Source organism: Myotis myotis, unplaced genomic scaffold (assembly GCF_014108235.1).
Source record: "Myotis myotis isolate mMyoMyo1 unplaced genomic scaffold, mMyoMyo1.p scaffold_m19_p_5, whole genome shotgun sequence".
Classification (NCBI taxonomy): Eukaryota; Metazoa; Chordata; class Mammalia; order Chiroptera; family Vespertilionidae; genus Myotis; species Myotis myotis.
In genome coordinates, this window is record NW_023416357.1 from 37,896,796 (window position 1) to 37,909,292 (window position 12,497).

Consider the following 12,497-nt stretch of genomic DNA (forward strand, 5'->3'; position numbering starts at 1 on the left):
TGTCACTGTTCACTGGTGAATGCACCTCACCAGCAAGCCTGTCACAGGTCCCAAGTGCTGTGGGCCAGACAGTTATCTTAGATATTCCCTACTGACAGGCTGGCCTGTATGCAGGATGGGGCCATAGCCTTTGGCTGTCCACATGTCTCCTATGCCAGGGTTTCAGCAAAGAGCTCAGAGCAAAAGTTTATCACCAATAAGTCATGGTTGTTAATACCTAAGGCAACAAACTATTTTGGAAATCTTAGCATATCCAGTTGATTTTTTTAAACTAACATGCATTCTAGTATTAAATCTGTATTGACTGCTCTAATTTCCGCCCACTCCTCTTTCTTAAGCCTCTAATCCCTCAGCTTTTTATGATGGTACCATGTCTGACATTTTGTTCCTTCCTTATCACCACCACGCCTTTCCTGGGACAGAAGCTATATTCAATATGTTTGTGAGAAATGGCTGTAGATGGGCTGCCTTTAGAAAACATTTTTATGAGTTCTTCTAAACATAGACAAAGGCAATCAAAATTCCCAATGCTTCATATATTTTATAAGACATCATTGTCACATGAAATAATTTTGCTTGTGTGTTCCCTAAGGAACTGAAAAGTACATTATAGTTACTGCAATCCTGCTGGATAGAGACAGTATCTTCTCTTTATTCTCTGTTATGCCCGATACTATCTGTTCAGCACATTTTTAAGAAAAGAAATCTGTATGTAGGCTAATGCATCTGTATTCCTTTCATTTCCTATGAATACCACAAAGCCAGGGTATTTTCATCACTGGGCCTTGCAGAGTAAGGTCCAAACCCTGAACAATAGGTTTAGTTTTTGCATTTTTTGATGTATTCTTTAAGTGATGTATTCTTTAAGTGATGTATTCTGGTAAGTCCTGTATGTCTTCCTAATTCCACAAGGCCAAAGAAAAGATAGATTCTGTCTTGCTGGGCGGGGTACCTTGAACACCATGCCCGCTATGCTATCATAGCTCCTGAGAACCTGGCTTCATCACAGGCCACCAGGCAGAGGCCTGACTTGTGCAGCTTGGACAAGATCAACATCCCCATTCTGCATACGGAAAACCATCCCGTTCTCCAGCACGAACGGGGTGGGGTGGGGGGCAGTCTGGGGGATGTAGGTTGGAGCGTTTTCACAACCGCAACCCGGGTCCTTCGGTTTCCCCAACCCTTTGACTATCGGCCCGGCCCTGACCATTGTCCGCACACCTCGTCCCTCCAGCTTCCGGGCCGCGAGTGAGATGATTTGCTGCAGATGACATCAGCCCCGGGGCCAACGGCTGCTGGAGAGGAGGCAGCCACCGCGTGAGGATGTGCCGGGTGGTCCTTTCCTCCTCCTCTTCCTCCTCCGCTCCTAGCCTGGTCTCCATATAAAAGCGGCGCCGCCCCTCCCGCTCTCACTCCCAACTCCGCTCCGCCTCCCGCTCCAGGAGAGGGCGGAGGCGGAGGCGGTGCACCGCGCCAGGAGGAGGGAGGACGCAGGGGGCGGAGCGGAGACGGCACCTTCCGAGATAATCCTTTCTCCTGCGGCAGAGGAGAGGAGCAGCCGGAGCGGGGCACCTCGCCGAGGCTTAGCGGGCCGGCAGGATGGCGACCGTGGTGGTGGAAGCCGCGGAGCCTGAGCTGTCCGGCAGCACCGCCAACCCGGCGGCGTCCACTTCGCCCAGCCTGTCGCATCGCTTCCTCGACAGCAAGTTCTACCTGCTGGTGGTTGTCGGCGAGATAGTGACCGAGGAACACCTGCGACGCGCCATAGGCAACATTGAGCTCGGTAAGAGGCCCCGCGCCCCCTCGGGATGCGCTCGGGGAGACGCACAAACGCGACCCCACCCAGGGCGCAGCGGCCACCCTCTTCTGCGGGCGCGCCCCGCACCCACCTCTCCCCGCCACTTCCCCGCACACGGTCCGGACTGTTTTGTGAGCTGATTTCAGAGAATCATGTGAATTTGATTTGAGACCCAGTGGGAGTCTCCTAACCTTGAGGGATCTGCCCCCAGGCTGGGTCTGCAGATCCGAGCTAGCCACCGCCTCTCCCGCTAAATGAAATGCAGGTGTCAGAGGAGCAGAGGCCACAATACAGCCGCTGTAACAGGAAGCAAGGGGTGGGTGGGTGGGGGGCTTATGCAGCCACTCCTTTCGACCCCTCTCTCACCCCACAAAATAATGGACACCCCCATCCCCGCCCGACCCGAGGTTGAAGCACCATGTGCCAGGGCCCGCGTGGGAATCATCCTCAGCATAGCTACCTCGGCCCCTGAGAAATGCCTTTCTCTGGCTTACAACCTTCGGATCTTTTCTTTCCTTGGAATGACTAGGCTAGTCCTATAGCCACGCCCGTACCCCCCCCCCCCCCCCGCCTCCCCCAGGACGCAGATGGAGAGCCGCTTGCACTTCATTCCCTGACGGCGCCTGCCTAGTTACCGCCCCTGGGACCTTGGTTACAGCTTTGAGAAAGGACAATGGGACCCCAAGTTGTGGGGTGGGGCTTCTTATTTTAAAAGTCTCAACCTCCAGAGTGATGGCTTGGAGGGCAAGTGGGGGGGGGGGGGGCGAGCAGGGCCAGCGCCTCTCCCGGTGCGCGCTCTGCAGAGGCCGAATAGCGGTTCGCCGGGGACCCCAGGCGTGGCCGTGAGGGTCCCACGGGCGCCGCCTCGGGCACGCGGACCGCCCCGCCCCTCAGCCCCACCAGGGCTGCCGCAGTGCTTCCACCTGCCTCCGCACTGCGGCGCCCCCTTCGGGCTCAGCCCGCCTGGGCCTCGGGCTCGGGGGTGCTGCGTGCCCCCACCTCTCCCTGAGCCCAGCTTTGTTGTGCTCCAAGTCCCCGGTTGGCAGCCCTGGTTTCTGCGTTTCCCTTCATCCCCGGCGTCCCAGACGTCCCCTCGCCCCCGACGGAGATCGCCGGGTCCCCCCGCAGCCCCAGCCCGCGCTCTTTTCTCTGGGGGTTCGGCTGGAGCTTTTCTGCCAGGAGACACCGGCGGGTGGGCGTGGTGCAGTCCGCAGTGCGGTCTCTACGGCAGCCCGGGGCGGACAAAGGGCGTTCTCCCAGCCCCAGTTCCCCGTCCCCGCCCCCCCCCCCCCCCCAAAAGCCAAAAGAAAAACCTTATTTTAGATGAGAAAATAAACGATTGTCAGTCATTTGCCTCTGCATTTGGCTGTCCCCAGAACAAAAGGCTGCAGGGTGGGGACTGGAGTTGTAGACCTGGTTCTTTTGTTTAACTTTAAGGCACAGATTTTTCCCTTTCAGCTAAAAAAGGAAAAAAGAAAAAGAAAAAGTGAGCAGAATTAAGACTATTTTAATCGGGGGAAAAAAAATCAAGAATAAAAGATTTCAGTAGTGACATGCCTTATTCAAACATCTCAATAACCCTTATTTTCAAACTATGAGCTTTTAATCTGATCTGTTCTAATTTAATGTATTTGCACATTATCTCCTTGGAAAATTTCACATGTACTGACTTTGGGTGTGGCTCTTTATGAATCAATGACTATGGCTTTTAAAAAAATGCTTTGTTTTGCGTGTGTATGTGTCAGCACCATTGCCAGGGGATAATGATACTTTTAAGAGGTGCTATTCTGTCTATAAAATTTTCATAACCATCCGAGGTGGTGCCAGGAGAGGGGCCATCAGCCCCATTTTAGAGATGAGGGCCCAGAAAGGCAGGAAGGATGAGGGCACCGGCTCAAGGTCACACCACTGGTGACAGAAGTGCTACCCCTGCAGCAGCACTGGGTTTCTGGCCCTGTCATTATGTTAGCGCAGGGCAGGCTGACCTCAGAGGGAGATCAAACAGCAGTGTCCAGAGCTTGCCTTTGTATAGTCATCCACTTGTGGGCTGCGCCCATGCAGGGAGGTGGTTCAGAAATCACCTTCCCACCATAATTATCTCCCTGCTTTGTTACTCAGCTGATCATCCTTTCAGTATCTCATTCCTCCGGGGTTCATTCAAGCTGCTTCCGTTTGAGGATAAAAGAGACACATTTAAGGACACATGTCCTCTTTTTTACACCACTAGCACTTAGTGATAAAGTTCAGGTTTGTCTTCCTGACATTTTCTTTTCATTTTTAAACATTTTTAATGACGTGGTATATAGAGAGGAAAAGGCAAGTATCATAGATGAGGAACTGGGTGAATTTTCACAAAATTTTCACAGGAAACACCTGTGTTTTCCAGAGCAAGAACCCGACATTTCTGGAATCCCAGAAGACCCCTCACGTTCCCTTTCCAATCACCGTGCCTTCCTGAGTTTTCATTCCCTAATTTGGTCAGGTTTTGCATGAAACTCCGAAATGGCTGTATTGATCCCATTAAGAATCAACCAAGTGAGTCGCAGAGCCATTTCCTTACACACAGGAACAGATGCTGCTTCCCTCTGGAGATTGCTCTCCTGAGCCCTGGGGTCTCGGATGCAGCTCAGGCTTCAGGGCCTTCCAGTGCTAAGTGGTCCCATAGCTTTTCCGACAGTGTGAGATGACTTAGCAACAGGACAGGCCAGCTCCGTTTCCCCAGGCCTGACACGCTGCTGCCTGGGCCTTGGGGCCCCAGCTGGGCCTCCTCCAGAGGTCACTCTGATACCACCGCTGTGGCTGCTGGTGCCTGTGGGCCGTGTGAAGCAAGATGGAGATGCTCCAGGGGCTGTGGCTCTGATTGTGTGCTGCAGGCTGGGAAAGCAGTTCAGCATCTGTCACTCTGGCTTCCTGTTCGCCCCCCCACCTCAACTGGTGCTCTGTGGGTTTGGAGACCCTGGTGACTTGGATTTTTGCCATCCGATTATTTATTTATTTAATTAAATTAATTAATTTGTTATCCCCCCCCCCCCCCATCCGATTATTGAGGAAGCCTAGAAAACCAATCTGTAGAGAGATGGTGGTAATGCGGTAAATCAACAGGCCTGAAACATCCCGATGTGGATGCTGAGTAAATGCTTCTTGAAACCAAGGAAGAGAGATCGTCACTCAGTTGTATTCAAGAAGGAAAATGTAAGGTTTGGTCATTTCATCTCAAGCTTGAAACAATAGTCTTTCCTCCGATTGGTCTAGATTTATTTCATTTGTCATGCGGGACTTTATGCCAAATCATTGTCGTTACCACCACCTACAGCTTCTTGGAACCTTTTTTGCACCCGTCTCTAATCGGTCCCCAACATGAACTTAACAACCATCCTGTTTTAGCAGGGCCCCCACTCCTCCAGTTTATTTTAGGACCTAGACTACCTGCATCCATGCCTTGCAAACTGAAGCCTTGTGAAAGGAATTGTCACTGCTTCATTTTATTGTTTCAAAGGAATGCTGTCAGTTTAATGCCTTCAATTACTATTAAAGAGTGTAACCTTCTTCTGGGTAGCATTGGGAATCAGCAAGATTTGTTCATAAAAAGATACGTCTACTGTGTAACGTCTATTGCCCTGGATTTTTATTTATTTTTTAAATTTTCTTTTGTTAATCCTCACCACAGGATATTTTCCCATTGATTTTGTGGAGAGAGTGGAAGGGAAGGGGAGAGACAGAGAGAGAAAAACATCCATGTGAGAGAGACACATTAATTGGTTGCCTCCCACATGGGCCCGACCAGGGCCAAGGATCAAGCCTACAACCAAGGTACATGCCCGGAATCGAACCCAGGGCTCTTCAGTTTGTGGGTCAACACTCTGTCCACTGAGCCAAATCGGCAAGGGCAGCCTTGAATTTTTAGATGCAACTTTAGCTAATACATTGGTTATCTTAATTGAATATTTTCAGTCTAAGATGGCTAATAGAATTAAGAACCCAGGAAAATTGGGGTTTGGTTTTCATTTTATTTCAACAGGGAAAAAAATCAACACACGGTGGGAATTAAAAGAAATGTTAGAGAGTGTTAAATTTATTATATTCGTATTTATACTTTTGAAAGTCAGAAGGCAGATGGATTTCTGCTTGCACTGCTTAATGGTATCAAAGGTTCTATGATCCATGCTGAAATGTAAGCCATTTCCCAAATTTAAGGTCATTCAATTGATGATTCATTGTTAATCTTGTCCGAAAGCTTACTTTTTAAATAAGTTATAACTTTTAGACCAATAAAATAAATTATTATAAATCACTTCTTTTGTTTGTGATATTTACTAATATTATTTATCATCAATGTTTGAAAACGATGAGCTCCGAATGTAAGATGTTGTTAGCATGATACATAAAATATATATTATGAACGTCACGTTGTGGGTTAAAGAAAAGGAAGAAAGTAAATCAAAGGTTAGGTCAAGGAAAAAAATAGGACAACTTTTATCTGAGAAATAAAACCTTGAATTTAGCCTTTCCTTTGTTTTAATTTTGTTTCTTTAGTTTATGATACCAACCTGACTTGATCACTTTTTAGCATTGTTTTACAAGCAGAATCTTAGGGGTACAGGTTAATCACTTAGATACTTGTAGAAAATATTGAAAAGCCAGTTTCTCAGAGGGAGTAACTGAAGCTCATGGAGGAAAATCAACTTGTCAAAGGCCCAAGTAACTGTCAGATAGAACACACGGGCCATTTCAACATGGAATGCATGGTCATGAGCTTCTGCTTTCTTCAGTCTACTGCCTCTTTTAGGAATATAGCTTTTAGCCTTTAAATGGAAGGTGTTTTTTTAAAATTGTTGGTTTCATGAAAGAATCCTGCGGAATGCTTGCATGACTGATAAACTTGGCCGGATCTAACCAGTATAAAGTTAGGGAACCTGGCTCCTCATTGTTCACTTTGACTTCTCCTGTGATGACAGTGACACCCCCCCCTCCCCCCATACACACACATACATACACATACGTACAGCCTTTTCTTCTTTTTCCACCTAAAACTTTATGTGCACTCTAGCCTGCCCTTTGTGCACTACTACCCCCTGAGGTTGGAGAGCTGAGAGAGAAAGATCCTTTGTTACCCCCTGATCTCTGTGACTGGAGAACTGGTGACAGGGTGATGGCACTCCTTCCAGATCAGGTGGGAGAGTTCTCAGGATGCCTGGCCATAGTTTAAAAAGTGGAGGTTTGTCTCCTCCAAAGGATGGAGTTACTGTTTTGCCCCCACTTGGGTAAGCCAGTAAGGAGCACAGTCTCCATGGAGTGTTGGAGTAGCAAAGCCTCAGGGAAGAGCTTGACCTGTTGCTTCCTGGCGGGGCAGGGGTGGGGGGTGGGGGGAGTTATCAGAAAAGGGCCAGGAATTTATCTTGGCTTCTGTACAACCCATCAGAGACCAGGATGACCTGCTTTTGAAAGCCAGCACTCTACTATTCCCTCTCTGAATTCAGGGGAGAATGTGGGAAGGACCAAAGAAGATACATATTTTTTTGTCCTACAAGCTTTAGAGGGCCCACTAGTGGCTTCCTCTTAGACACAAAGGGAAGATATGTAATCTACTAAATGCAGCATGAACCTTCATTGAGAAATACTATTTCTCTTTACTGATATTATTCATTAAAAGGTACAAAATAATTCCAAAGTATTTTATTTCTAAAATTGGTATAGAAAGTGGTATAACTCCAAAAATTTCCTAACTAAAATAACCAATAAATCCATTATAACCTTTATAAGTGGTAGTAGTGATTATGCATTGCTAAGAAATAATTTGGCTAGAAATTGCTCCCTTGAAAAGAGAACCTTAATTTTTTAGTTTCATTGGGTGAATTAAAATGGGAAATTTTTTTAGCAGCTGTTTACTAGTATAATTTAAAAATTACTAAACGGTTTTTCTATTATTTCATACTTTTTCCATTGCTAAATTACAGATCATATAACCAGGAACTTTATGAAATATAACACAAGGATTTCATTGCACATGTCATGACAATTAATTGAGGCCAACAGAAAAATGGCAAGCAACAATGTAAGAGCAAGTCTACGACTAACCCTAGATGAAGTCATTCAAATGGTGTAGCATGTTGGACATTACTCAGAACAAAGGCAGAAAAATTGTATGAATTTAATTTCAATACATATGTCTCATTATTAACTTATTGACCCAACTTGACAAGCCAGAAGACAAAGTAGAGCTCAGACCTGAGCACAAAGAATCCAATCAACAATTACTAATTAAGCAGCTCAGACAGGACTCCTCAATTTTTCACACTAGATGAGTAAATAGTGTATGTTTAGATTGAAGTAAAATATTCTAATGAATTCAGACCCCTCAACCTGTCAAGCTCTCTGTGAAACAAAAAGAACCCATTTATCATTTCTGCACTAAAAAGATCCTCGATATCTCAACATGCCTTTCTTGTTAAAATTTAAATACTCCATTAGCACAAATGCAAACTGAGACTGATAATGTTTCCAGGGAGACTCATAAAATTCTCCCTTATAATTCAGCCTCTCTTTACGAATGTTAACTCTTTCATACCTGAATTATTCCCACGGATTGCTGTGGAGAAATTTCTCCCTCCCTATAGTGGATATACATCTATTGGGAAATATTCTTCATAGTTGAAAAAGTGTTTGGTGTATAATCTGAATACATATACATATTTTTTTGGGTGCCCTTGACTGGGACTTAAACCCGAGACCCTTTAGTGTGCAGGCCAATGTTCTAACCACTTAGCAACACTGGCTAGGGCTGAAGATATTTTTGATGTATAGTCAACTGAGTGCCCAGAATATTTTGTAATGTGTGTGTATTCTTTCTGATATTTTTATATGTTTTTATATTTCCCCAAATAACTAGATGGCTCATGGTAGAGCCAGTATATAGTATCCATAATTATATCTTTTGCCTGGGTGTCCTTCCTTCCTTCCTTTCCACCTATCTAATCTAATCTACCTTGATTCTTTGCAAGATAGGAAGAATGAACAAGAGATAAACGGGAATAAATGCAGATATGCATTTAGGATTTAGAGGTGTATTTAAATAACGCACTCCTGTATGTACTTCCAAGTCTGTGCACCCGACTAATGACCAGCAAAAATGATAATTCACTAGCTGTGATATACCTACTTTCAAGCCCTGCCCTTAGTAGGTATGTAGTAAATGATTGTAGTTCCAGAGATTTGTTCCTGGCAGTTAAGTATGCCCGTGCAAAGGTACAATTATGGATACTATACACTGGCTCTCCCATGAGCCATCTAGTTATTTGGGGAAATATAAAAATATATAAAACACATACCGACTCCAGAGTTTTGTGGTTCCTCAGTTGACGCTGGCTTGCTCCTCAGATTTCCCTTCTCTGATGTCCTCTGGGCTCCTCTCTGCATCTCCTTTGGGAGGGCAGGAGAGAGGAGGGCAGAGGGGCAAGAAGGAGGAGACAGGGAGGGAGGGCAACAGCCGTCCTTGCCCGGGTATCCTCTCACCCCAGCTTCCAGCCTAGTGACAGAGGACCAGGACTGAGGCAGGTCTGCCCTGGCACAGTCTGGAATGTGTGGGTCCTTGACTTCATGCAGGAAATATTTCACGATACTAGTCCAGTGATTTTGAGGTATGTTTATGAAAGCTGGGGACAGTGAAACAGAGGAAAGGCTTAAGACAGAAGAGGCAAGATCAGAGCAACAGGAGTGAGCCTAGGCAGAGCTGCCTTGGTCCTTTAGAAAGAGGCAGCAGTGAGCTTCTGTGGGAATAGACAGTGCATGGCCCCCAACTCTGTAGGAAGTTTATGAAGTATAAAAAGTGGCCACATTTCTTTGTCTCTGGATGAGAAAAATGCAACACAACTAACAATTGTGAATGAAAGAGCTGCTTGCCAAGCTGAGCAGGTAAAATAAATGCCTGGGAGGACAGACAGGCTAAGTCTTGAAGATTGAGATCCAGCCTTTTCATCAAAGATCACACAAACTTCACTGATATCCAGGGGTTAACAAACTAAGGTCAAAAGTGGGATGGATAAAGAAAAGAAACTATACATGCACACAAAATGCATAGGCACACTGCAGGAACATTTAAAAAGCAAAGGCCTGGACTCGAATGCCAGCCCCTGTGCCGCTGGCTTTCCCACCCTCATCCTACATTTTCTTGCCACTTACAAGTAGACCACAGGGAAGCCAGATTGTCTGGTGGCCTCTTAACTGCTTCAGAACTCCCCATCTTTCTGTCCTTTCTATTCCCTCACTGGAGGAAAGCCTGTCATTTTCCTAATAACTGTTTTCTTTTACTCTTGCAGAAAAGCTGCATTTACACTTTACAAGGGACAGAAGTTCAGTCCACATTGCTAGTTATCCCTCCTTTGCGGCCTGGTGGAGAGAACTCCCTGGCCCTCCCATCTTGTGGGCATCCCATCACCAAGCTCTTCAGAAAAGGAGTTTCCACATCCTTCCTGAAAGCCTGAGACTTGTCACAGTGATGCTTTCCTAACCATTCTGAAATGACCAACTCGAAGTCTGTCAACTGTTTTCCTTTTCCTCCTTAGGAATCCGATCATGGGACACAAACCTGATTGAATGCAACTTAGACCAAGAACTGAAACTTTTTGTATCTCGACACTCTGCAAGATTCTCTCCTGAGGTCCCAGGTGAGACTTGGGTTTAGTATTAGTCAACTTAGAATTTGAAAGGATGGGGAAATAGGCCATTGACTGGAAAACTCTGCCTGGGTTATCAAAAAAGACTTTCTCTTATTGCTGAAGGATTCTTTGTATTTGTTATTATCTACTAGAGGCCTTGTGCACGAATTCGTGCACAAGTGGGGTCCGGCCGGTCTGCTCCAATGGGGGCCCATTGGGCCAGGCCAGTGGGGGTGGGAGGCTGCAGACTGTTGGCGGCCGGCCCCGCCTCTGATCGGGGTGTTGGGGGCCGATCAGGCCCGGATCAGGCTGGTTGGCTGCCGCAGTGTGCATCAGAGTCACCAGTTGTTCTGGTTGTTCTGGTCATTCCGCCATTCCGGTCACTGGGCTTTTATATATATAGATTAGGTTAGTCAGAAGCCATATTTTAAGAAAGTCAGCTTAAGTTGTTATTGTGTGGGTTATATATTTTGTGTATTCTTACAGGTTTTTAAAGTTCTGGGGTATTTTTTAATTATTATTATTATTTTTTGCTACTTCACTGTACTCTGACCTTAAATGTTACTCAAATGAAGCTATGAATATAAATTAGATGCTTCCAGAATCTTACAACCCAACACCCTCCCAAGAAAAAGGAAACATCTGCATTTCAAAATAAAATATACATCATAATTTCATCCTTGAAATATCATACACTTTTCTTAATAGAGGTAAAAGAGTCTGAGGTTGCAATTGCTGTTAAAATAGCCTTTCTTTCAGAAATGAAAAAAGAGTGCTACAGGAAATTAAAGGTAAGGACACAAAAATTTTTCATATGTGAAGATACTCCCAATAACCAGTCACTGAAAAGGGACCAGGACTGAGGCAGGTCTGCCCTGGCACAGTCTGGAATGTGTGGGTTCTTGACTTCATGCAGGAAAAATTTCACGATACGAGTCCCAGTGATTTTGAGGTATGTTTATGAAAGCTGGGGACAGTGAAACAAAGGAAAGGCTTAAGACAGAAGAGGCAAGATCAGAGCAACAGGAGTGAGCCTAGGCAGAGCTGCCTTGGTCCTTTAGAAAGAGGCAGCAGTGAGTCAGCTGGGTGGTGTGGACTCAGGAAACAAGTTATAGAGGCAAAAAGAGGGCCCTTGCAGAAAGATTCCGGGTGTTGCTCAGGATGAGCTGCCGTTGCCTGCTGCTCCCCTGATTGTAAGTGTCCTGGGAACTTTTAGAGCTTAGAAATAAAGCAAAGATACACACCTGAGGAAAGATTGCAGTGGGGGGGTGGTGGTGCAGGAAGGCATGTGCATGCCCAAGGGCGAGCACACACTGGGTCCTTTGCCTCAAGGGTTTTTATCTGTTTTCTAAAGATGGGAATTTTAGGGGAGGATCTCAATAGAATATTCATCAACTTTCCAGGTGTGTCCTTTGACATGTCGATGCAACAAAATAAGCATATAGAGCAGTGGTTCTCCACCTTCTGGACCTTTAAATACAGTTCCTCATGTTGTGACCCAACAATAAAATTATTTTCATTGCTACTTCATAACTGTAATGTTGCTACTGTTATGAATCATAATGTAAATATCTGATATACAGGATGGTCTTAGGTGACCCCTGTGAAAGGGTCGTTCGACCGCCAAAGTGGTCACGACCCACAGGTTGAGAACCATTGATATAGAGGGACCAGGGTCACTCTCTGGTCAGTTTCACCTTCAAAGAATGTCACTGGAAAGGGACTGGGACTGAGGCCAGTCTATCCCAGCTTGGTCTCGAATGTGTAAATTATTTGATCCTAAGTGTCCTTGGTTAGGAAAGATGAGATCTTGGGATTTGTTAGCTTGCTCTAAATTGCCCAGCCATCTGTTTCGCTGTCTGTCTCAGTTTCCTCATGCCACTTGCCAAAGGATTTTCCTAGCTTCTTACTCTCTTGCCTCACTCTGACCTCTAGGCCTGAGATGTAGTTGGACTCATCTTATCTTCCTCTTGAGAACAGGGACCCATATTTCTCTCAGTTGGTTACATTTAGGATTATGAGCAGAATTGCTGGCCCATAAGGACTTC

General features: G+C 45.8%; 1 protein-coding gene across 3 annotated transcripts in view; it reads left to right on the forward strand.

Moving 5' to 3' along the window:
• Nucleotides 1-1,507: 1,507 nt before the first annotated feature.
• Nucleotides 1,508-12,497, forward strand: part of MAP1B (microtubule associated protein 1B) — a 92,461-nt gene continuing 81,471 nt past the window's right edge. For 2 of the 3 annotated variants that reach the window (XR_004967413.1, XM_036308255.1), the window contains exons 1-2: nucleotides 1,508-1,783; nucleotides 10,357-10,458. Coding sequence is in view for 1 of the 3 variants with exons in the window: in XM_036308255.1 (XP_036164148.1) it covers nucleotides 1,600-1,783; nucleotides 10,357-10,458 (286 nt within the window). In the remaining 2 variants the exon portion in view is untranslated. Of the gene's footprint in view, nucleotides 1,784-10,356; nucleotides 10,459-11,221; nucleotides 11,241-12,497 lie in introns of those variants that run through there. The other variant, XM_036308256.1, reaches the window with a different exon arrangement.